At 34.6% G+C, this 26,471-nt stretch overlaps 4 protein-coding genes across 4 annotated transcripts; 2 read left to right on the top strand and 2 right to left on the bottom strand.

The window, feature by feature from the left end:
- The first annotated feature begins 2,569 nt into the window (after positions 1 to 2,569).
- LOC140750811 (protein FAM32A-like) lies at positions 2,570 to 3,887 on the top strand. Its single transcript, XM_073084536.1, has 2 exons — positions 2,570 to 2,818; positions 3,684 to 3,887. The coding sequence occupies exons 1-2, from the start codon at positions 2,609 to 2,611 to the stop codon at positions 3,804 to 3,806; spliced, it is 333 nt and encodes a 110-aa protein (XP_072940637.1). The 5' UTR covers positions 2,570 to 2,608; the 3' UTR covers positions 3,807 to 3,887.
- A 404-nt stretch (positions 3,888 to 4,291) lies between these two features.
- udt (protein undicht) lies at positions 4,292 to 15,539 on the bottom strand (the record flags this gene model as incomplete). Its single annotated transcript, XM_073084525.1, has 9 exons — positions 4,292 to 5,692; positions 6,011 to 6,484; positions 6,712 to 6,816; positions 7,071 to 7,231; positions 7,837 to 8,030; positions 8,810 to 9,026; positions 9,424 to 9,658; positions 10,644 to 10,754; positions 14,602 to 15,539. Coding segments are annotated over 9 exons (2,721 nt in total), but the record flags the coding sequence as incomplete, so codon positions are not given.
- Positions 11,942 to 12,575, top strand: LOC140750812 (transcription elongation factor 1 homolog). The gene is made up of 3 exons (XM_073084537.1): positions 11,942 to 12,055; positions 12,173 to 12,290; positions 12,371 to 12,575. Exons 2-3 carry the CDS (start codon positions 12,175 to 12,177, stop codon positions 12,501 to 12,503), a joined length of 249 nt encoding a protein of 82 aa, XP_072940638.1. The 5' UTR covers positions 11,942 to 12,055; positions 12,173 to 12,174; the 3' UTR covers positions 12,504 to 12,575.
- LOC140750810 (vesicle-fusing ATPase 1) lies at positions 15,538 to 26,191 on the bottom strand. The gene is made up of 16 exons (XM_073084535.1): positions 25,975 to 26,191; positions 25,575 to 25,663; positions 24,850 to 24,979; positions 24,376 to 24,461; positions 24,032 to 24,177; positions 23,592 to 23,730; positions 23,112 to 23,254; positions 22,422 to 22,621; positions 21,539 to 21,671; positions 20,959 to 21,161; positions 19,904 to 20,092; positions 19,293 to 19,425; positions 18,862 to 19,019; positions 18,260 to 18,444; positions 17,228 to 17,386; positions 15,538 to 15,696 (listed from the first exon to the last, which is right to left on the bottom strand). The coding sequence occupies exons 1-16, from the start codon at positions 25,984 to 25,986 to the stop codon at positions 15,561 to 15,563; spliced, it is 2,241 nt and encodes a 746-aa protein (XP_072940636.1). The 5' UTR covers positions 25,987 to 26,191; the 3' UTR covers positions 15,538 to 15,560.
- Between the last annotated feature and the right edge of the window lie 280 nt (positions 26,192 to 26,471).

Below are 26,471 nucleotides of genomic sequence, written 5' to 3'. Positions count from 1 at the left end.
ATGCATGGTCTTGAGTTGTCTTACGAACTAAATAGTAATGACAGTATACCTCTGTATTATATACCACACCTTTCAAACTAAAATTCCTTTACACCAATATTGTATAAAAAAAATGTCGTGACGGCGAGGGCGTGGCTCGCCACAAGTTCTACCACCTTTAAGTCATTTAATGTTGATATAATTACCTCAACACACCAACTTGATTTACCTATACATACACTGCATTATTAATGGCTAAGGCACCATGCAATCACGTAAGTTCACGTAACCTTGCAACACAGCCAAGGTCGCCAGATTGATCGGTGGTTGGTGGAAAGATAAGGCCACTCTTATCAGAGCGCACGTGTCGACAGCCCCTTCGGCTTAGAAAGCCACTATTACTCTTATTACGATGTTTTATGGGATATTAAGATAGAATTGTTCACTGCCTTACGACCTTTACGATATTAGGTTTGGTCAATTTGAGGTATACGACTTAAAAAGAACCAAAAAGAAATATTTTAAGTAAGATATAACCTAGTGTCTCTACATGAAAAAAAGGCGTAATTTAATATTGTACCATTTATATTGTCCTTTTTTGATAATTTGTTAAAATTATATAGATATCATTTTTATTATATATTTTTTATTGCAGGCTTAAGCTACAAATAGAAAAGTTAATAAGATTGTCATATCGCGCGATTCCACAAAGCGATCTCATTACCGGCGTTTCACTTTACACTTCCTGCGTATTCGTGTGCAATCTGTAGTGTGCAAATCCGTTAATCTTATTTGGCGGGTAGGCAAAGCGCACGTGGCGCCACGTGGCCCCAAATCGAACTAATCTCGGGGCCGTACGCGTCGGCGGCGGGCGGAGCGCGTGCGCTACGCCGATAACGCCAAGAAATACTATTCATTCCCGCTCTTTTGTCGCGAACAATCACATATTTATTTATGATATTTGCTACAACCTGCCCGCCACCCCAGTGAGTTAATGCGATCGTGTTAAGAGCTGTGTCTCCAGTCACCCTTGCTAGCGAAAGAACGTTATGGGTGATCTCCTGTAATCATTTTGATTACGAACGATATAACACCGCTGACTTAATACCTTTATTAAGTCGAATCGCACCAAAATAGCAAGAAAATTCGCCAAATACTACGTTTTAGTATGAATTAATGAATACACAATGCATAAATATTGAAATAAATTGAATTAGTCCGACCATGGATATAGGTATTTTATTTTTTACCAATTGATTTTATCTTCGTAATTTTCTTCATTACTGCGCCGATTCCGGTACGCCTTGGGCCAGCTTGACGTCGTATCTAAGTCTTGAGAGCAACTACCACCGAGAATCCCATAATCTCTTATAGTTAATTAGAAGTAGTTAATGAGAATGCAGTTCACCTAATAGTAACAACTACATAAAGTTATTTTTATAATCAACCCGACTATACATCTGCTATATTCAATACTATCTGGGGGCTTACACTACACTTGACGGCAGCGCCCCCGCCAAGTCGAGCAATCAGATTATAATTACTATACAGACAGACTCAATAGTAACAAAGTTCATAGCAGTGCATGATAGTTTACAACATCCATTTCAAAACAAATATTAAATCAAAAATCAAATCAAATCAATTTTTTTATTCAAAATAGGTTCTTTACAGAGCACTTTTTGAATGTCAATACAACTACCACCACTTCACAAGGTGTTTCGTTATGGAGAAGAAGCGGCGAAAGAAACTCCATAACACACATCTTTTTTAAAAAAAAAATGTTTTTTACAATGTTAAACTTAACCTAATGGTACATGTGGAGCTGGAACTACTTCAGACCACACCGTTTTGTCAGTCAAATAATCACTTAGTTTATAGTACGCTTTTTTACATAGCGTTTGTTTAATGACATGTTTGAACTTTTTTTCTGTGAGATTCAAAATGTGGTCAGGTATTTTATTGTAGTAGCGAATACTGTTACCCATAAAAGATCTAGCCACCTTGCATAATCTATGTTTAGGAATTGCTAATTTATTTCTAATTCTAGTATTAAAGTTATGGTGGTTACTATTTTTTTCAAACATATCAGTGTGTTTTCTTATATACATAATATTTTCATAGATGTATTGACTATGTACCGTATTGTATAGTGGTAAACAGTTCTCTCAGGGACTCACCACGTCGCAGACTATATATTGACCCTTATTAGTATTGTTTTTTGATATATAAAACAAAACATTCCTTAAAAAATAATAATAAAAATACAAGTCATAAAATACAAGTATAAATGTATGTATAAAATTTGTTTTATATATGCCAAATTTATAAATAATATAAAAAATTGTTATAAATAAATAGCAATAAAATTATATGTTTGGTTGTATGCACATTAATCACTTTGGTCAAAGTATTTAAAAACCAAGAATGACTAATGTCAATCAAATACGGAATGACTAATTCATTCTGTCGATTTGACATGTCGTGAATGTTTTGCTTCTGAGAGTTCTGAGTTTTGACATTGTTTTCTTTCCTAAAACTTTCAACTGTTATAAATATAAGGTGGAAAAGAATTCAAATTCAGTATAGTACAGAATACTACAGAAACATCTGCGCATTTAATACAAAAATGGGAGAAGAGGACGAGTATGCATGTGTAAACAGAGCCCAACTCAAAATCAAGGACAATTCTGGAATTAAGAAGAAAAAGAAGAAGAAGGCTAGCAAAGAGAAAGAGAAAGTCCTCGAGCAAGAAGTAAAACAGCAAATGAAGCAGCAAACTGTTCAGAATACTCGAACTAAAGCGGAATTAGCTTTTCAGAAAATGCAGGAGAAAATGGTAAGTTTTTAAATTTCTTAATATTCCTCCAACCAATACTTCAACATTCTGGAAATACTGCATCAAAATATTGACATAAAATTATTGTATCATTGGTACCTGTTATATACTACTATCCATTTCATGGTGATATTGGCTCAAGATGCCACTGATCTAGTTGCTAATGTGAATTGATGACAATATCACTTGGAGAAGATGTGTTGAACCCCGAGCAATACATAATCATATAGAGCAAACATAATCAAGATTTTCATAAAAAAAAAAATATCATCCTGCTTAAAGCGGATACAATCGTGAATTGATTTATGTCTTACAAAAGTGTCGTCCATGACTTATTACTAATTACCACCTCCATGTCTGGTCTATTGTTGCCATATAGTTGAATGTTTTGTTTGTTTTTATATTGTATTACTACCAACTAGTATTTTTTGTACAATTCTCACACAATAATGTCCAATAAGCCTATGATACTGAGCAGTGTGCACTATATCAAATCATGTCAACTTCATCATCAACCCATTTCTGTCTCACTGCAGGCCATGGGTCTTCTCTCAGATATTAGGTCATAGTCTACAGCACTAGCCAAGTGCGAATTGGTAGACTTCACACACCTTTGAGATGAAATATTTTTTACGAACTCAGATATGCAGGTTTCCTCACAAAGGTTTTCTTTACCATTAAATCAAGTGATAATTCATTTCTAATATGGACATAATGTAAGTGTCTGGAATTTTGACCAACCTTCAACATTGATAGTCTGCTATTCAACCAATATCTATCTTATCCATGAATTGGGTGTTCAAAAAGTTTTTAACTATTACTATAATAAAATTGACAATAATGTACGTTTTTTCATTTATTTCAGCAAAAGCAAAGAATCCAGCAGAAAGCAGAAATGACACACAAACAGAGAGTGGAGAAATTCAATCAGCACCTGGACAGTTTGACGGAACACTTTGATATACCCAAAGTATCCTGGACTAAATAAGTTAGAATATATGTTTGCTAAAATTCATGTTTGTGTGTTTTATACCGTGTAAATTATAATAAATAAAATTATTTTATAAGAGCCTAGTGGTTTATTTACTGAATTACTGAAGGATTATTTATTAAAAACATCATGCTTGGTAAAATCATAGGAATATGTCTCCAATTTCAGTGAATGTACATTTTAAATATCAATGTTGCCTACTATAATAATGAAAATGAACTTTATCAAGCAACTTTAACATCTCCTCAATATTTGCAAGTACATATGTGATGTGTAAATACCTGAAACCAATGTGATGAACAAGGGCTTACTCATTTTCAGATAATCCAAAGTCCAGGACAGCAGTTATGACTCCATGATGAAGCATGGATGTAGATCTTAATTAAATGATAGTGTGTCAGCAAATTTCTCAAAAAAAAAAGAACTGACAACAGCACCTTGATTTATATTTCATTTACACAGAAGGTAGAATAAGACTAATATTCGATTTTTAAATATTTATTTGTACCTAAAATTAAAGTATAAGTGAAAAAAGTAAAATCTACATCAAATGGACGGACATCTCTTATAAAATTAAATGGACGGTCATAATAGGTGGTTAAAGTTACTTCACAAACCTAAATTCAGTTAACTAAAATACATTACATTACAATCGTAAGTAACAAGCCATCATAATATTTATAGAAACAAATGTAACTTAACTATAAACTGATAACTACAAGTATATTACCAATTTTCACTCAAATGGATTGTAGTCTTAAGAAAACTTAATCTTAGTATCAAAGTCACAAAAATTACTTTTTCATACACTGTACTGTATATCAAACAATTTGATGGATTAGCATGATAGGATGTCATTTTAATTATATAAAATTAATATGTCAAGTTTTCGCCATTGAAAAATATGATTTTAGTGACATTGTACAATGTGTTAGAAAAAAAGTCTAATACAAATTATAAACGTAGTTAATATTAAATAAAATCACTTGGTAAGATTAAAGTGTGAAAAAAAAACACTTTTAACAAAAGAACTTTTTAATACAGTATTAAAAAAATAACTTGCTATAAAATAATGTAATGTGACATTATAAACTGATACACAAACTCCTAGCTTATAAATTAAAATTGACTTATATTTTTAAACTGAAATAAAGACAGCTGCCTTGTTAAGTTTTTACAAAAGAAACGATTACAACATTCGTATGATCAATTACTTAAAATATAATGAAAAAATATATAGTTGCCATTATAAGATGTATATTCTAAAATAACCATTGATATACAGCAGCATAATATGAACATTACTATATAAATAGTTATATAATGTGTATATAAAATAAATGCGTAAAATGTGCATATACAGTGTAAACTTATAGAAATACATAAAAGTTTGTTAAAGCACTTGTCATTACTAATGAAAGAAAATAAAATACTTAGTATACTATGAGAGTTAAAAACAGTTTACAATATGCTATATAAATATTTTTATGTCAAATCTACACTGTATTTGTTGAGGTAAAAAAATACCGTTAATAAGTAAAAAGGTACATACATCATGAGATTCTTATAACAGTCCACATCTTAACATTATAAGGCACTATTGTAGTAAGGGTATTAAAGCTAGTATTAGCACTGTCGAACTAACAACTATATTTGTGGCACCGCTGCCTCTCCAGAAAGAATAACTGAAGGTAAATAACTTTATGTAGTTTTCTTTAGTGGACCACGGGTCACTGCCATCATCGAAGTGCATGGGACATTGGTCCCTTTCTCGTTCATACTCCTCCATTTCTACGGCGACTGCTGCGCCCTCTGTGTAGTTCCATGACGTCACGTCTTGCTTCAAATCACAATATGGTCCGAGAGCTTGAGACATGAGAACTCTGGAATAAAGGAAATCGCAATTATATTTAATTTTGTATTGTACTCCACTTGAATATCAATAAAGATATTTAATTTGACAGAATAATATCACAAGACCGCAACTATTATTTTTTCTCAGTCAAATAACAACATTTTTTAATTTCAAAATACATAGATATAAACAACAATTAACAACAATTATTTCACAACAAGTAACAACAAAGCCACTGTCAATTTATTATTATAAAAAATAAAAAAACAAATACAGGGTTATTAATTAAATTCCAAGGTTACAATAATTGCATAGTTGTTTGAATGAATCATGTTTCACATTTTACCTGTTAAGATCCGCTCGTTGATACACCCAGCACCTATACTTTGAAAACGGATCTAGCTCATCATATGTAATCAGATATGATTTTAAATTCTCCTTCCAGTATCCAATACATTTCATCCTATAATCAGGATCACTGTATATATCCACAGGTCTGCCCAAATAGTCCACCGACAAACAGTAATTCTCCTTAATTTGTATCGTTTTTTGATCAACATCACATACTGAGAAATCGCTTATATTAATCTTGCAGTACAAGTTTGGACGAGGACTTAGAGTGACACCACCGAGGATTCTTGTCTCGAATCTGACGTCTCCTTTTTGTGTGAAGTTAAATTTCCCGGCAACCGGACAGCGGATGGGTGACGGGTACTTCTTGAGGAATAGATCGTAACGCCATTGTTGCTTATTTGGAAACTGAACCCATGAGCACACTGTATGAAAGTTGCTTTGTATCATCGCTAGACCTTTGCGGTACCTATAAAAAATATTTAAATTTTTAGCTTCACAAAAAGAAAAGTATTAGAGAGATATTTAAATTATTATTTACTAAACTGAAATACCACCGTTTACAAAATAACAATGCATATTTACATTGTTACACCTAAAAACCTACCAAATTAGTTTTTGTTTGAAATACTCTATCAATATATATTTATTTAATTGAGTGAAAAAATTATAATACTTATGTCTTTTCAACTTTACCTTATAATATTGTGATGCTGCGGTACAAAATCAAAGCAAACATAATCTTTCTGGCAACCATCAACTGTAAGTCTAGCCATCATGATCCTGCTATCACGCTGCTCTCTGTAAAATTACAATTATATAGGTGTATGTGTAGTAGGAAGTGTTGAATAGGCTCAGATAAGTATATCTCCATTACCAGACTGTTTGAAAAAATGCACACAAAGCGCAACACAGCAGCAGTTAATATTGCTGTCATGAGGCAAAAATAAGTGTGACGGTGGTGCATCCAGAACGAAATCACGAAAGGTTCTACTACCTTCAATATTACTCCAGATTGATTGAAAGTTTATTCCACTAGAATTACATTAAAATACCTGCAAACATAAATAGTTCTCCTATATCTGCCTTCATCTGGATAGTAAGTTTCGATTATATGTGTTTCGTTTATGAATACGTCCGCATCTATATTCGCCGTGTTGATCCAGTCGCCAGAGAAGTTCTGTGGCAACCGACAACCGGCAACCACTACTTCAGCCTGAGGATTAAAAAAAATGTCTGAATATGCCCCATTAACTTGACACGGGGCTCTTCAAAAAAGGTGCAAAGTGAGTTCTCCTACAAAGCTGGCGATGCATTGCCGAACTCCCCTGATATGAGCGATGGTGAATGCTTTTCATCAGGTAGGCTTAGGTTTTTGTACATAAAAAATATGCGCCCGGGTGCGTACCCACTACCGCCCCTGGGGTACTGAGGCCATTTGTGTTAGCAAAACGTCGTAAAATTTTATGCACTTAAAATCTTAGCAATACTTGCTAGGCAAATCATGTCATAAAATGTGTCCAACGTGCCTAAAGGAGGCTTCATTTCAAAAATTGCGAAAGTAAAATCATCAATAACTACATGGGGGTCCATAAATGTTCATACAGGTCCGATTTAAGGCTTTCGACGCCCCAATTCGGGCCCTTCTATCACGTGTAGAATAGTTGCAGCATGTGGGTCTTAAATACACAGCAAATTACCTTGGATTTATGTTTACTTATAAAATTGCCATATTATTTTTTTATTAAAAAAGGTAGTGATAGCCCAGGGCCAGCCTCGAATCCAATACTTTTCTATTTCTATTACGTAAAAGTGAATTACCTTAACGGGAGTGATCCTGTATCTCTCGGGCGATTTCTCGACAGTTTTGAGCGTGTTACACTGCGGCGTTATCGATGCACCGATGTACAAGTCGTCATCTCTGTTCTTTAGGAAACATCTGTACCTTTCGTCCCTTCGAGATTCCTTCGTGTTAGCCACCGCGAAGAAATGGTTCTTGTCAACAAACCAATGCCCTAAAAAATAAGTTGTACATAAGATACTGTGATTAAGAATCGTGGCAACTATGAACAAAGAGTTTTCTAGCATAATTACAATATTAAAAAAGATTAATGATGCAAAAAAAATTAAATTTTTCCTTGTCGGAAACAAGAATATTTATACCTAATTTCCAGCAATATTTTCCTGTAACTTATACTTGTCTCCATGATGATCTGAGCCCTAATTTATTCAATACTAGTTATTGCCCGCGGCTTCGCGCGCGTTAATAAATATAACATACTAACATACATAAAACTGAAAATTCGTACCTTCAACTTTGCTAAAGATCATCACTTGATCAAATGCATAGTTCACGATTCAATCATTACATATCAATTAAAATAATCGATGTTTTGGGTCCGAAAGATCGATTCTCCGATTAATCTATCTTAGATCGCCATCCCTAGTTCCCGTGGGATTTCCGGGATAAAATCTATCCTATGTCCTTTCTCGGGTCTCAGACTATCTTTGTACAAAATTTCATGAAAATCGGTTCAGTGGTTTAGGCGTGAAGAAGAGACAACCAGACAGACAGACAGACAGACAGACAGACAGACAGAGGTCCATGGGATCCATATGATGTTAAGTGTAATTTAATGTGATGATATTAAGTGACAGTAGCCACATAACATCAGGTGGACTGCATCCTCATGTACTTCCATATATAACTTTGCCTTCACTGTACATGTCATCATTGCACAATTGCTATCTACTAAAAAAATCCAGAATAATATTGTTACTCATAAAAACTTACCTAAACAACTATACTCAACAACTCCATCAAATGTTCCCGACATACCAGGACATTTCCTGTACGTTATGTTGAACTTTTGATTAGTGATCAGAAACTGTGTACCGGCAGTCTGACAGGACTTGATTTGTGATTCCGGATGACTGCATTCACCAGTAAAACGGAAACGATTTTGATAAGCAAACCGCCATACACCCTCAAGTGATGATCTACAGTTTACCTGTGAAGAAAGAAAAGTTATAAATCTTGTATAATCTAAACTGACCATATTTAAAATTACCTCTTTAAATTAATGTTACAAATCGATGAAAAACAAATTTATTGACTATAGTACTTTGCACAACAACCACAACAAATTATTTAATGACTTAATAATGTTATTGACTTCATATGAAATTATACATTATTACACAAATTACTACAAAATTATATCCATAAAAATCTTATATTGTATGATCTTCCTGTTTTGAAAAATATATTATAAGAGTGATTTTTACCTTATAAAAATTATATACATGAACATGATAAAAATTACACAGATATAAAAATTACACAGATGAACATAGTACCTCCTCCTTTTTAGAAGTTGATAAAAATTTGATCATGGCCATACTCACTGGAACAGCATTTTCCGAAAATAATGTAATGAGATTCTGATCTGGATTAAGTCCTTTGCAAACTCGCTCCACCGTTGGCTCCTCATTAGGGTCCAAGTCCACACATGGGGTCTCTATTTTCTCCAACACATTCACAGTGCGCACAATGAGCTTCACGCAGTAGTAACACTTAGTGTAACTGAACACCATAGTGTAGTTCACATGGTAGTCTGCTTTTATGTTCATGCAGACACCTCTGAAATAAATAAGATGCTTACTTCACTCACAGCCGAACACTAAGATATCATACACATACCATAGATTAGTAAAGATACTTCGCCGCCTTGAAATTGAATGGAGCCTCAAATGGCTTATTAGTAAGTTCTTTTTTTTAATTCTTGACAAATAAAAACATTTTTTGAGAAAATTTACGAATAAATAACTAATACTGCGTAATTTATATACTAAATAAATAATTATTTCAAATATTTTAGAGACATTTTAGCACGGGGACGTGGCAAAACTTTTTTACGCAACTATTTCAATTCTCAAAACTGGGTACATTTTTTCATTAGGAGTAATCTTTACTAATCTATGAAACATACATAGACAAATACACAAACACCAAGAGCCAGAACAGAAATATGAGTTCATCATTTAGATATCTGTCTGGCTGATGAGTGAACCTGAAACCCTCTGTGCATCGGACCTGTGTGGTGAATGCTCCACCATACTTACATTATAAAATTCACTAAGGTTCTCTGTTACATGATTTATTGAACTAAGCTAGTCCCAGCCATACTTTGCAACACTGATATTAAATAGGGTAATTAGTCCCATAAAAGTTGTGTTTCCATTAGCATAGGAACTTTGGGATAAAAGGTATATAAAAATAATTTAAAAAATACATCATTTAAAAATATATATATAAAGAGGCTTGTGCAGGCTTTATTAGTATAAAACAGTAAGTGTATGGAATAAAAGTTTATAATAACTATTTGTATATGTATGATCATCAGTCTCATAAATTGTGCTTGATATAACTAGCAATATTAATATGTAATAAGTATTAACATAATAAGTCTTAACATGTGTATTGCTTATATGAGAATTGATAAAAAATTAGATTGGTTCTTAGATGTAAAAGATTTTTCAACTACGAAAAATAAAATAATATTTAAAGTTTTATTTCAACGATATAATAACCAATATAAGCCAAAAAGATCATTATTTATAAATACCTTCCTGTCATCTCCCTTGCATTAATCTCTGTGAGAACTTGTTTTCCATTTTCAAAAGAAAACCATGTGTTTCTCAACACCATTGGGATTGTACATTCCGCCGAAACAGTTGTAACTACAACAATTCAAACACATTTACAATGGGCGTTACCGTTTTTGTTTATAACAATTTTATTAACAAATTAAAGAATGTACTCACGTCCAACTATAGATATAATTGATAATATAACGAATATATTTATTTCACGAGCCATTTTATTTAATATATTTATTTAAGCGTACACATAGCTCGTAATATTTAAAATTATAGTTGCCCAGAGCCAAAGCTTGTAATGACACTTTGAAGTTTGAATGGATTTGGTAGAGATGTGCCGAGTCAGGTCGACTCGAGTAAGTACTCGAGTACTTACATAAACTTGCATACTCGAGTACCTATAGTGATACTCGAGTACCAGTAATATTCGAATACTGACGTTACTCGTACACTGCAAATACTACTTGTACCAGTAAAAACTTGATTAATTTTGTGTAGTGAGTGCCTTTTTTTTTTTTTGCTCTTCCTTGCTATTGTACTGTATGTTGTGCAAAGTACTCGAGTACTTTGTGAATACTTTGGACTCGAGTACTGACTCGATTCCTTTTTATATGAGTACTAAAGTACTCGAATACCAAAAATGGCCGACTCGGCACATCATTAGGATTTGGTCGATTTGGATGACAAATGAAATGATTAGGGAATGACGATTGTCACAGATAAATTATCCTGAGTATTCCTGAGATCCGCACAGAATACATAGATATTAAATATACTATTAGTGTATGACTTAGACCAGTTTCACAGCGGTGCGTAAATGGAATGTAAGCTGGTTAGAGAGGCTTGTGGAGCAGAGCTAGTTCAGCGAAGGATTTTGATTACAAGCGTGAAACGATGGGCGGCTAAAGGAGCAGGACACGCGTACCGCCACACACATCTCATATATCTGCTACGCGTAATCATATTAACTGAAGCTAGGCAGAGAGCAGATGTGAAAACAAAGATTTCCTACTCTTCTCAAGAACAAAATAAAGTTTAAGGAACTATCAACTAACATTTATCTGTTTATTAGTTTATTTTATAGAAGGTAAGTTTAGATTAGATAAATATTGAAGTATATTACAACAATAAAAGCAATAAAGACAATAAAAGAACATGAAAACTCCTACGGCATACTTCGTGTGTCTATTTAAGCCTACAATATATTAAAGCAGAATAAGCACATCTACTTTTGCATTCACTAAAATTAAAAAATGATGTGTTTGACAAATGAAATGTCAAATTGATTTGTCAGAATTTGTCGAATGCTAGAAGAAGGAGGTTTTGTTTTCATCATTCGACGTGTAAAATATTGTTTTGAATCGATATAAACATTAAAGTAAGTCTTACTGGAACTTTTATTGCACAGTTCGCTCATCAATTACTTTTTCAGTATATTTCAATATTATTCCTGTAAGTACAGGTGAAATTTTTATTTGTTTCAATTTTTTTACAGGCATGGGTCGCCGCAAATCAAAAAGGAAGCCGCCGGCGAAGAGGAAGGCAATTGAACCGCTGGACCAGCAGTTCAATTGCCCATTTTGTAACCATGAGAAGTCGTGTGAAGTCAAAATGTACGGTAATTGAAGTAAAAATAAACTTATTGATTTATTGGCATGACGCGATAAAATTTTCATGATGTTTTTTGATACAGGGATCGAGCGAGAAATACAGCAAGGATACAATGCCGGGTGTGTTTAGAAGAGTTCCAAACGACTACAAACGTATTATCTGAGCCCATAGACGTATACAATGATTGGATTGATGCTTGTGAAACCGCTAATTAATTTTTAAGGTTAATTTAAGATCTTCTAGTACCTATTATTATGTTTAATAAATGTATAATTTAAGTTTGTGTACCAGTTTGTAGTCATGCTTATTGTATAGGGGAACTCATAGAGAAATACTCCCCATATTCTAATTGTATCCAAGAAAAATTAAAACAGTAGAGGGAAAAGGAACTGGAGAAATGATGATTTTTTAATATTTTTTTATTTATCTTATTATCAAGAAGTTAATATTAATGATTTTTTAATGATAGTAATTATACCAATTAATATTAATGATTTTTGTTGTAATAAGTAGTTCTTTATATAATCACAGAGCATTTGACTAGCAGTAATATTTACCCACTATTCAATATTATCTGTACACAAAAAATTATGAAATAAAATTGAAAAGGACAATGCAAATGAAACAAGCAAAGTAATTTGTCATAGATTTATTTTCAACAGTAAGATTAGGTCAGCCGTAACAACTATCACACACATACTATTTCTTAAATAAATCTCACTGCAAGTAGCAGATTATGTCAAGATTTTTGACCAATAAAATTTCATATACCACTGATATTTTGTTTGCTGACCTTACCTAGTAATTGCACATAATTACATTATAATACACTCGCAGACTAATATATAATATTTAGTAGTAAACATTTAACATGCAAGCACTACTGCCCTAAAAGCTTGATTCATAGAAGACTTTGTCATTTGACATAAAATATATAATGAGATTAATCATTACATGAGTGAAAATGGAATGTATATAACACTCTCCGTAATTTAACATACAGTATAACAGTTTAAATCAACTACAACAATAAATAGCAACAATATTATCTGAATTGTTTAAAACTGATCTAATTTTAATATAATTTGCCTATTCATATCTTAATAACTTTAGCATAAACATTATAAGGTTCTAATTGAATCTTGTCAAGAATTTACCAAATATAAAGTTAAAGTTGGTGTTTATAGCCTTAAATTATGCCATTTGAACTACTTTGGCAATTTTTATTCACTCTGTGAATACATCGACAGGTAATATTACTAAAAGTAGGTTTTAAACTCTTAATATTATGAAAATATTAATTTGAATAGCTAAGTACGACACATAAAGCTTACATTAATTGTACTCTTTGCTAATAGAATCGTAAGTGACTCAAGCTTCATAAACTTTTTACTACTTAAAGTGTAGCAACAGCAGTTTTATTAAACTGAGTGGCAATTGGGCTTCAGGCCGTATACCATCCACATTTAAGAAGACAAAATAGTAATCATTTATTCATCTCATCACCAAGTTATTGCCACTCTGGAGGACTAGGACTGAATGCCTCACTTTTCGAAATCACACCATCTATCACACCCTTCAGATATACTGGAAACAGGTGTGACAGTAGTACAATCTGGGCAAACTTCCACAAATTCTACTACCTTGAATAATACTACAATAGTAAATACTTCATATTGACATTGTTCTCTTAATCTATTCATACAAGTATAACACAAGTATCAAGAACGACTATTTTAATTATTAAAGTAATAGACAGCATCAAGCTGTATCACAATTCAATAACAAATTACAATAAATTATATTGCTCTCAGTGAAAATATAATACAATTAAATTATTGAGCTATTGCCTAGACTTACAACCCCGGGATATCTGTAACCATGTCATGTTTCAGTTTATTTAATTTATCTATAATTGTGCCTATGCTATACTAAAAGAATAGATTTTATTTACATAAGATTCCTATGAAAAATACAGTACAAAAGAAATAGTTGATGTGGATTTAGAACCCATGACATGGTCACTAGAGTCGCATACCACCGAGCCCTCCGTGCATAAGCTGTGTCAAGATTTAGGGGCATAAAATAGCTCAGACTAAGATCTCTATCACACCGGTAGAACAAAAAACTAGTGCAATCGAGTATTCAAAACACCTTGGAATGTAGTTATAATAACGTCTAACATACTGGATTATAGAATAATTGAGATTAACACATTTGGATAAATTACATTTCCATCGATTATTTAGGGAAGCATTGAATAGTAAATATCAATTAACCACTTAAATTAGATTAAAACGTGTCGTTTAAAATTTCCCCATGTCTACGAACGAATCATATTGGAGATCGCTGCTGTCACAAAGTGACTGATCCTCGAAATCTGTGATTGTGTCGTGCAATGACGTCAGCTGTTTCGCGTCGGAACTTTGCCCGTCACAAACCGCCGTGTTATCTGAGCTGTCACTATTACTGTCCACATATTCGTACAGTTTCGGCCTTCCGTCCGCACTGACGTCAGACAGCTCGTACATGCTCATCACTGTGGACGTTTCGTCCACGTTGACGACGTCGAATGAGTGAGAAAGCAAAGCGTCGTCATATGTCAGTATGGGAACTTCGACGTGCGATGAACAAGCGTCTTCCGTGTAACGACCGGAATCGTTTATTTCTGATATATTCAGCGATAATGTGTTCTCGTCGTTGGCTAGAGTGATGCAGCCCAGCTCGCGCGTGTCCAAACTTTGGTCGTTGAGTTGGGACGCGTCTTTGGGTATGTCATCAACGCGCTCCTTCGTCATGGAAATCGAATTGTCATCCGATAAGTCGGCCTCCGCGTTCAACGTCACCGAATCTTCGTCCTTTTCCACGTGCAAATGTTCGAGGTCGTCCACGCACTTGGTGGAATCGTCGCTGCTGTCCGATACTATGAGTTCGATGCTGCGATCCAACAGGGCTGTATCCGTGCAAGTCGACATTTCGTCTTCGAATACGATCTCGACGCTTCGTATTCTCATTAGGGGCATCTTGGCCGGGGATAGCTCGTTGCCCTTGGCGGTGCGACCTCTCTTGAGGCTGGAGTCGATGAGCGACTCGGCAGTTTCGCTTATGTCGTCGTAATCGATTTCGTAGCTTCGTAGATCGGAGGTGCATGGGGTGCACTCGTTGACTTTGGCGCTGTGGGTCTTTAATGAAGAAATATGTGCATTAGTGGAGTGATCTGGTGAGGGCGTGCGCGTGGTATGCGTATGTAATCCCTAAGGTTGCAACGAATCTTATTGTATGGTGGTGCCGACGTCGAGCCCGCCTTCCTCCTGCATCTTGGTGAGGAACTTCACCACGCGGTACTGTTCCTCGGTCTGCTTTACCATGTCCACCAACGCGAGAAGCTTCTTGATTCCGATAAAGATCCTGTGACAAGAGAATATTTTGTAATTTTTCATAAAACTCTTTACACTAAACTAAAATGAATGTGTGAAAACAAAGAATAAATAATATTTTGTTGAAAATTAAGTTAAAAAAGGGGTGTAAAAATATGCTAATTTATATTAAAAAGTACTTCAAAAAATTACAGCTTAAGCTTAAGGCTTAGAGAAATACTCTAAATGATACATAAATGATGATGATATAACTGAAATTGACTAAAATAGCAGGCAGCAGGATTATTTGATATAAACTATTTATCACTTAAAATTAATGAATCAGACAAAATAAAGAAAAAGAAGTGCTAAAATAGTTAACTAAATTTATCAAATAATGTACCTGTCTAACTGAACTTTCTCCCGAGAAGAAAACGTCGAGTAACGAATATTGTCGAGCATCCTTCGTGGTTGAGGCATACGGTGCTTCACAGATAGCCTGTAAATATACAGGACAAATTCGGCCAGGACTTACCCGAGGCTTAGTAAGCAGAGCTTACGTTGAACCACTGCACATTTCAGAACAGAACACAACTGCTGAACAGTTCAGAATAAATTGTGTAATAGTATCAGGTTTTTAAAAATGATGTTAAACAATATTCTTCCTCTGAACAATAATGTAGTAATACCATACCGAGTTGCAGCCCCGAGCAGAAGTTATATACCTGTGAAAACTCACCTGTTCAAATTTTGACAATTGTTCAAGCATTTCCAATTACATACTCTTGTAAATGTTGTACATAAACTTTTGAAGGTGGTAGAACCCTTTGTGGTTCGACTCCGGCGGCACCACCGCCACACCTATTTCTGCCTAATAATAGCAGTGTTAGGCGCTGCTGTTTTCCGGTGTGGTAAGGGAGACAGACTTTTTCGAGGCTTTCCAGCTTAGTCCTCAGGGGTAGCAGCGCATCTGTGGCTCAGGTAGGAATAAATATTCCTATCTGGGGTAGATTACAGATGTCCATGGACGGCAGTAGCCACTTACCATCAGGTGGACTGTATGCTCGTCTGCTACTCCTATATTTAAAAAAAAAAACATAAAAAATAAAAAAAGCCTTTGTTGCTTACAAACATGTTACTTACACTTTGCAATTTTATAGGTTAGTATTATTCTTTTTTCGTGTATTGCACGCGATTAAGCAACCCAATCCAGAGGATAGGCAGCAGCGTATTCTTACGAAGTAATTAATCTACTCACTCAATGTTCATTCATATCCAATTACAAATGTTGTTCACACACAAGTCCACCCAGCATTTGTTGCTTACAAACATGTAATTTACACTTTGCAATGTTATACAATACACCTACCCCTTAATCCTGAAGATAGCAGCATATTCTTTCAAAATATATTATCTCCTTCTCACCAACACAGACGTCTAGGCAGCGATACTCCTATTTTAAGATATCTTCCTCCTTCTAAGGTTTACTTACTTGGCGTCCTTCATCGGCACCGACCCAAGGCGCAATACTTGCGTAGACACTCCCTTTTCAAGATATCTTTCTCCTTCTAAGGTTTACTCACTTGGCGCCCCGCAAGTCGTTCTGGATGTGATGCAGGTCCCGCTTGGAGAAGGCGTCGCTCTCCTCCAGCACGGCCATCACGTGCTCGGGCTGCGACAGGTTGTGCACGTGCAACACGCCCGTGAACGCGGAGAGCACCTCCATGTCTTCTAACACTTGCCTGTAGAACAGATTAAGAAATAATATCAAGATTAACTATAATGGGCATGATGACAAATTTTGAATGCCTTCTATAATGTACGTACATGTCTATGGATCCAAAAGTCGTATTATTTTGACAATAAATTCAGTATTAACGAAAAAAATAGTAACTTTTTATAGCTATTTTGAATTAAGCGCGAAAACGCTAAGGGTGTCATGGCGTCCGTTGGTAACGTCACACTAGAATTCACTAGATCATCCCATACAATAGTTCAAGCAATTCAGTGAAATACCCAAAAATTACGTCATTTAGCGCCCCGTTTAGCGTTTCAGACAAGATGGCCGACTGCAGTATTTTATACTTATATTTTATTGAAAATATAATAAATCTTAAAGATTTTTTTAAAACTGGATCATTTTTGATAATCCTTTCAATATATTGTTTTTACTTAGATCACAGACCTGTATTTGTTTACATATTACGTCTGTGATTCATTTATACTTTGATTTTTTATTACTGTCGTGCCTATTGCTAGTTGATATATATGGAGAATAAACTAAGGACAACGAACAGAGGGACGAACATAAATGACGACTGAACATATTTCAATGAAATATGGCGTCACAAATACGTATATTTTTGAAATGAATTTAATTACGTCTTACCATGTTCAAATTATTGTAGTCTTTAAAATAAAACGCCAATAGGTCATCATCAAAGAAATCTTTAAACTTTAGGCCTCAAATTTAACCCTTGCCAGGGGAACCTGATTCTCAATATGACGCATATATTTATTCAAAGTATTAAACCTATCTTATAAAATGTAAAGTAGAGATGGCGTAATAGCACTTATAGCTTAATTAATACAATACAAGACACTCGACACATTACCTTCGGCTGCTCGTGCAAAGGATGAGCAGTTTCCTTCCCTTGGGTGGCTGTTTCTTCAACAGAACCAGAAGCGCTTGCAGGGTCAAGTTTGAGTAGCGTGGACCAATCGGACCATAGTCCAACAAACGCTCAATATTGTCTACCAGGATACAAGACAGACTTGAACGGTAGGCGTCGTCGAAGTACTGTAAAGAAGTTTAATACTTGAAGCAAATTGTTTAATATTATTATGGGTTGACTCTACACTCAAATACGTCTTTTAAGTCATTATTATCCCACTGCTGGCATGAGTAACTCAAATATGTATGTGTGTATATAATTTCGCAACTAATGGATACCCATTCATAGTACAACTTCCATCGGACTGGGCCATTTTTCACTATGGTTCAATATGATATTAATTATTAAGTAATTGGCTGTACTTGCTAACTATGAGATAAGTCAAATAAACATACAACAAAATTCAGAAATATTTCAAGTGCCTAACATATTTTCGAGATTGCGGAACAACATATGATCGCTGAAATTTTATATATATACAAAGAAGATTTAATAAAGTCTTTTTCAAACTTAGACATAGGTTTAAAACCAAATTAACTCACCTTCCTGATCTGCAAGCATTTAGCGGTCTCTGTAAAGCCGACCATGTCCTCGGGAGAGCACACCTTCACGAATGGGAAGTCGGACATCTTAGCCAACTGCGCCGCTAAGGCAGTCTTGCCACTGTTCGGAGGACCTTCCAGCAAAACTGACACTAGGCCTAAAAATAATTTACATATGTAGGACTAAATGTGGACTTTAACCTAAAAGTATTTAAAATCTGCCTTGCTTAATAACGAAAGCTATAAAGTGTAGTATTTTAATATCTTTTAAGTCTCTAAGATTCTGAATTAAATAGAATTTTCCACAAATCTCAAACACTTCTTTCAGATATTTATTTGTATCTTCAGACCGATACGATGGCTACTGCGCTAGGCGAGTCGTCATAAAATAATCAGTATAAAAATTAGTACTCGATCTTGGATAGTCTTACCGCTAGCTTCAGTAGCCCTAGCCTGTTGGATGTAAAGCTGTCCATCCTCTAACAGCGAGGATACAGGCGTACCCCAGTTGATGATGCCGCGAGCAAGGAAGTGTTCCAATGCCTCGGCCGCCGTACCGAATGCCTAGGGAATACAAAATCTATCTAATTGAGGTAGAATTGAGAATTGATTCACTACTTTTCAACTAGACTTATTGTGATTGATAAATAAGATAGATCACAATTTAATAGAGGAGACTTCACAGCCACCCCTATTTGTGCTTTTAGAATGATGTTTACACTATGCTGTATTCGACACAATTCGTTAAACTCAAGACAACATTGTTAAATACTTATATGAGTTGTTCTAACAGTCTTAATCTTAAGGGGTACCAAAGCATTTGTGACTGTACTTGGTAGGCTTACAAAACTATTTGGGGTTATTTATAAAAGTCCATTTACAGAAGAACAGTAACCACAGAACAACGCTTTAAATGTTTTAAATTTCGACTTGGTTACGATCCACGAAAGTATTTTCTAAGTTTAACACAGTTTGGAGGCACGGCAGTGTTCATGCCAAGTCGAGCAAAAGCAAAACGAGCATAAAACATTCCATTCCTCACCGGTTTGATATCATTCTCGAGAGCGTGTAAGAAGTCACCTCGCTCCACCATCAGCTTCTCCATAGCCTCAGGGTCCACTTCCACCTTACTGGATGCTTTGATCAAGCGGTTCATTGCAGTGGACTGGGCGGCTCGCACTAAGCCCTCCAACTCGGCGCCGGAGAAGTTCTTCGTTAGTACTGCGATTTCCTGGTGAAGAATATTTGTGTGAAACGTGTGAAGGTCAATTAGCTTTCATACATTCGTGAGTGCTGCGATTTCGCGGTAAAGAATTATTGTGTGAATCGAATGAAGACCGATTAGGTTGGAAGAATCTAAGATTAGACATGGAGATTCTGCGGTCTCCCATTTTTTGGTAGGAAAAAATATGGAAACATCAATTTACCCCTAGAAATTATGATGTAAACCAAAAATCTAAAAAATGGCTAGCTCTTAATTTTTTTTATTTTAAAATGTGACTGCAACTAATAAAACTAAACGTCAATTTTCCGGTGCTTGAGATCGATTCATTAATGAATGATTGTCTTGAATCTTTAGATATACAGGGTGAATTTTTCAAACAAAAAAAATACACCCTCTATATTATACCACTATCTGATAGTGTCGCTTATAAGGGTTAAATTCTGGGGTGTATTTTTTTCAAAATGAACTCGTTCGATTCCCGGCTAAGGAAAAAGATATTTTAAATAACTAATGATGCAGTTTTAGTTTTTATCGAAATCGGCCTCGTAACTCCTTTTAAGCATTTTTCGCTAATCCTCATAGGTTCGGATTTGGCCCTGAAAGCCTATTTGAAAAATTCACCTTGTATAACCCCTTGATGGGTCTAAGAAATAAGAAAGAAGAAAGGACTTTAGAAAAATATTTAGTTAAAAAACGATTGATAAATTAACGAATTATTTTCGAGATAAATAAAGATATGAGCTTAACGTCACAATTTATTGACGTCACGTCGTCTTTAGGCCTCACAGTCCGCATCTGCATGATTTGCATCTCCATATAAGTTGACCACTATAAGTAGATCTCCATTCACAAATAAAAACCAGTTACCCCACCTTGCAATCAACATCCTCAGCAATCTTCTTATACTCGCGCATACGCTTAGTATGGATGTTCAGGATTTGAACCCTGCCCTTTTCATCAGGCAAGCCAATCTCCATCTGCACCTCCAATCGACCAGGGCGCATCAGAGCCTCATCGATCATGTCCCGTCTGTTCGTCATGCCGATAACCAAGATGTTGTTGAGTTGGTCCACACCTACACATATGGACTACATTAGAAACACGAAATCGGAAGCAATCCGGCTCGAAGGACCATCATTTTTTTATATAATTTATTCATCATCATCGTCACGATAATCCGGCTCGACGGGCCATTTTTTTATATAATTTCTTATTTATAATTAATTACAATAAATAAGAAACCTATCATACCTGAAATTCGTAAAATTTAAGATAAACTGATAATATCTAAAATTAAATAAATTTAAATATCTTAATAGCATTTCTTAATGTTACAGTAAATTTTAGGTTACCTTACAATTTAGGTAAAAATAGGTATTCTTATGTATAACAACTTAATAAATCTTTACAGTAATATAACTTTTTTTTTTGGAGTAAAAAAATCTACCGTACCATCGATCTTGGAAAGCAGTTGGTTGACGACGGTGTCATGTACTCCAGTGTTACCGCCAACGGAGCCTCTGGCCTTGCAAATGGCGTCGATCTCGTCGAATATAATGATGTGGAGACCGCTGTTTGGTCCACACTAAAACAATTTGTGACCATTGTATTGTTGTTGTTGTGTTTTTACCTTGGTTATGGTTCTTTGTGTATGGTTCCATGTGATTAACATATTTGAATCGGGATTTAAATATTGCATTTTTCAGATAAAGTAGTTCTCGCTTAGAATAATACGAAGAAAGAAAAAAAAAACAGATACAAATAAATCTCAATGTTCCAGTTTTATTTCTAATTTGATTTAGTTTTAGTCTTAGCGACTGATCCCAACGGACGCCCGCCATTAGTAATCAATCTATCTAATATTTTTCCTATCAAAGATCAACATTTGACCTTTTCTTCCTACTAGACATTGTCAAATCTCGATCTTTGATGGGTAGAAATTGGATAGATTGATTATTAATAAGGGGCCATAGACCCTCCATTACTATCAATTCGCATCATTTGTTTTAAATTACATTACTACTATATAACAATTCATTACATTTTCCTTTATTTATGTTCATATCTAAATATATATAACTCAAAGGTGACTGACTGACATAGTGATCTATCAACGCACAGCCCAAGCCACTGGACGGATCAGGCTGAAATTTGGCATGCAGGTAGATGTTATGACTTAGGCATCCGCTAAGAAAGGATTTTGATCAATTCGGGTAGAATAATATTTTCATCCCCTATTTTATCCAAGGGGATAAAATAGGGGATGAAAATATTACTTCGTAACGCGAGCGAAACCGCGGGCAAAAGCTCGTGTTTTTTTTATATTATTCCTTACCCGCTTTTCTTCCTCCTCAGCGTCAGCGAACAGCCGGCGAATGTTGGCCTCACTCTCACCAACATATTTGTCCAATATTTGCGGACCGTTGACAATCTTCGGCTCTCGGGCGTTCAACATCTTACCGATCTGACGCGCCATCAGCGTCTTACCGGTACCAGGGGGTCCATAGAGTAAGATACCCTTGACGTGTTTGCAACCTGTAAGCCAGGTACAGATTAATAACAGTACAAGAGAATTACTGTAAAACCAAAATTACCTGTCTGCTTAAAAAGCCTATGTAACTACTTCAATTGAGACAAATCGAACAACACCTCATATGTTCAAATCCGTCAAGCCAATTGGGGTGCAGAAACATACATACATACATATTATGCTTGAAAAACATTACCTTCCATAGTCGTTTTAAAAAAGAAAATATGTATTACTTGATTTTAAAATTTTTGTACCTAGTAAATTAAAATATAAAAAAGAATAACATTTTTTTTAGTAACTTTACTTCATAATTCTTCACAATTGTATTGTGCAACGCAGTGACAGTTTGAACAATAAGTATGTAAGCGTACGTGTTCTCATTTAACATAAGTATATGTGAGCACATGCATCTAACTATATCTAAGACAAAATTCTAAATTTATAGATAAAAAATAGTCCAAATTTTTATCATAGTCATACATATAATTTTTTTACCTAATTGCTCAACAACTTCAGGTGGGAAGACTCGAGATGCAAAAGCTCGTCGGAAGATGGCGTTAAACTCTCTATCCAGGCCGCCGATGCCCATCTTGCCAAAGTCCCAGTCGGGATTGATGATAGACTGACGAGGTTGCTTCCTAAACGTGAATATTATTTTTGTACACAATACATTTGTTACTTCACTTTTGTTAAAAAAAACTTTAGCTGCCAGGCCACCACAATTTTATCCAAAAAGATTTCTAATACTGATAGACGAATGCTTTTTTCACTTTATCTCTCTGGTAAAGAAAAAAGTTAAGTGGCTATGCTAGCACAATTTCATACAAAAAGATTTCTTCTACTGATAAAGACCTAAGTACTTCTTTCACCCTATCTTTCTGGTCATTCAAGCCAGATCGGTCACTTACGACGATCGTTGTATATTTCTCATACTCTGCTATCATATAAAGTATGTGTTTGCATATTTTATGTTACCCTTTAGCTTTTCCAACTAAGTTGAGCGAAGAGTTCTCGGCCTTATCGAACTGGATGCAAGCGTCGGGCAGCAATCGACCCATTCTCGCACGACGAGGTACCGCGTTCGAACCCGCGGCTAGAGCCTGTACATCCACGGCTAGAACAAAACACCTTTTACTGTTACCTTCTGATAACATACCAGTCAAATACTCTATAAATAAAAGTTTCCCAGATATAAACAATACCACATTTAACAGGAAAAAGAACATTTAATTAATCATTGTATATGTACTCTTTATATAGACTGATTATTTATTCATATAAAAACAAGATACCTTGCAGTATATTTTAGTTTTAGTGCTATGTAGTAGTATACATATAACCAATGATTAGACTCCACAAGATTTTTTAGATTCCCTCCTACAAAATATAATAGAAATATATGTATTGCCACTTACATTCTAAGTTCTTGACAAGCAGAGACAGTACTTTCTTATCTTGGAATGCAAATGCAAGTTGTTGGCCCACGGTGAACACCTGATTGGAGAACTGGATGAGGAAATCCCTCGCCATTTGCTCCGAATCGTATGGCTCCATAGAAGTCCTACATAGCAATACATAGGTATTAAAATATACACAACTTAATTATGAGGGATATCAATATTGGTTTTGATTATATTATGTTCTTAAAAAAAATTCGTAAAAAATTATGACAGTCATTTTGAAATTACAGATAGCAACACTGACGTTATTATTCTCTATACATTTATATCACCTATCAATTGGTTTCAATAGCACTTACGTTTTCTTCAGCATGAAGTCAGCTTCCAGAGTAACACTGCATAAGCACTCTAAAGATTGAGGCTTGCATATTTTCACATCTATGGTCTGCAAATAAAATAATGTATGTCGTAACGTTCTCATACATTGGTTTTATTTTAAATGTTGTATGATATTTCAATGTACTACAAATTATTGATAGTGCTGTGTAAAATAGTGCCATAGTACCAATAGGTTCAAAAAAGGTCTTGGATTCAAATCTCACTGCCTGGAAGTGACTCGTTTGATCAAACTATCTATTTCAAACAATTATGTCAATCACTAGATTAAAGTAACACTAATGGGCATGGGTTTCCTCTCTGAATGAGCCATAGGATTGGGCCATAGTCCACTACAATCGCCAAATGTTTATTGGTAGACTACACATACCTTTGAAAACTATTTTTTTTGTAGATTAAAGTATATTAGTAATATGTATTACAAATTAAATATATACCTGGCCAATTGAGAGGGTGGCCCACTTCCTCTGTGGTGCTGAGAATCCCACTGTCCCACGATCCACCCCATTAAAGAAGCGTGCACTGAAGACATAATGCTGGGATGGTCCAGTGGACACTTCAATATGCCTGAAAGATACATAAATTGTACAAATAAAACAATTAGACATGGGCCTGATGATAGCATATGTATATAAGTATGTTGTATGTGAGGAATTATGTAAGTACTGGATTGGATATGATGTAATATATTATCAGTTACAATTTAAGATATATTTTTCATGTGTCTTTGGGACCTAAGGAGCATTGCACATATTCTTAATAAGGCTGTATTCAAGTTATATAGAAATTATGAAAAAAGTAACATTTTACATAAGACTCAAAATTATTTTTAATCTACTTAGATCCATGGTTTTGATGGGTGTGGCAATTATATTCAATAAGGTTTGGTTAATACTATAATGGCTTACTGAATGTTAATGGATGGTTTAAAATTCAAATTTAGGTGCTGTTAATAGCACCAAGTGTAATAGGAATAGCTTATATAATAATGAACAGATTCCCACAATTCGGTATTTTAAGATTACATAAAATAAATTGTATTAAAATATTTCAAGCTCATCTAGTCTTAGATATTATTATGTAGGTATTTAAAAACAGAGTTAAATGCATTTTTATGTAGGTATTTAAAAACAGAGTTAAATGCTAATAAAAAGATACTAACTTTACATCACTAGGGAAGTCATCAGGGTTTATGAGGGCGCAGTTAGTGATGGCCAGCTCATCTGAGGGGCATTTAGCTGCCTTCATCCGCTGAAAAAAATTCATTCATGAAGTGCTATTTTAATATAAATTATAATTTGATATAATTGTGTAATACTACTTAGGAAATGAAGATTAAAGATGCGGTGATATTACATACAATTGGGATTAAACAATAAATTAATTGAAATCAATGTTTAGACTGAAATGACACAAATCTGAGTATAATGTAGGAAATAGGCATATTTGGTATCATGATAAAAAGAGAAAACTGCAGATAATTTTATTATTGGATTAGTTTTCAGTAAAAGACTTCATGCATTATGTCACTGTAAGTAGAAAAAATATAGAGTCACACTTACCATAGCACACATTTTTGTATTTTTGTTGTGTTTTGCTTCAAGGCAATGTTTTGACAAAAATGATTCACGTAGATGAATGTGACATCAACAGCCGTCACCCACACCTTGCTACTCAGTCATCGAAACTAGCGAATGACTGCACAAGATACTGCAATGAATTATTTTGGCTCTAGTTATTGGCCAAGCGATCAATACTACCTTGAGTCTTGCCACATACACGAATACGAAAGTCATGAAATCACTTTTCTAAAGTAGCAATCGCAAAATGCGCAAATGTAAATGATCGATTAATCGATTTTCTTTGTACTCGAAACATAATCGACACATATTGTTGACGTTCATAAAATATAATGAATAATAAATGTATATTAGGTAAAATATTATGTCCTTGAATTAAAAAAATGGCCGTATTAGAATATATTAGAAAATCTTGTTTTTTGCTTCCTGAGCGATAATTCAATTTCCCCAGTTGGAAATTGAAAACTAAATGTTTAATT

Source organism: Epargyreus clarus, unplaced genomic scaffold, assembly GCF_041222505.1.
Source record: "Epargyreus clarus isolate Ecla_fem2 unplaced genomic scaffold, WU_Ecla_fem_2.2 ptg000021l, whole genome shotgun sequence".
In the NCBI taxonomy this organism is placed as follows: domain Eukaryota; kingdom Metazoa; phylum Arthropoda; class Insecta; order Lepidoptera; family Hesperiidae; genus Epargyreus; species Epargyreus clarus.
The sequence above is the reverse complement of the archived record's forward strand: the minus strand, read 5'-3'. Positions and strand labels throughout refer to the sequence as shown.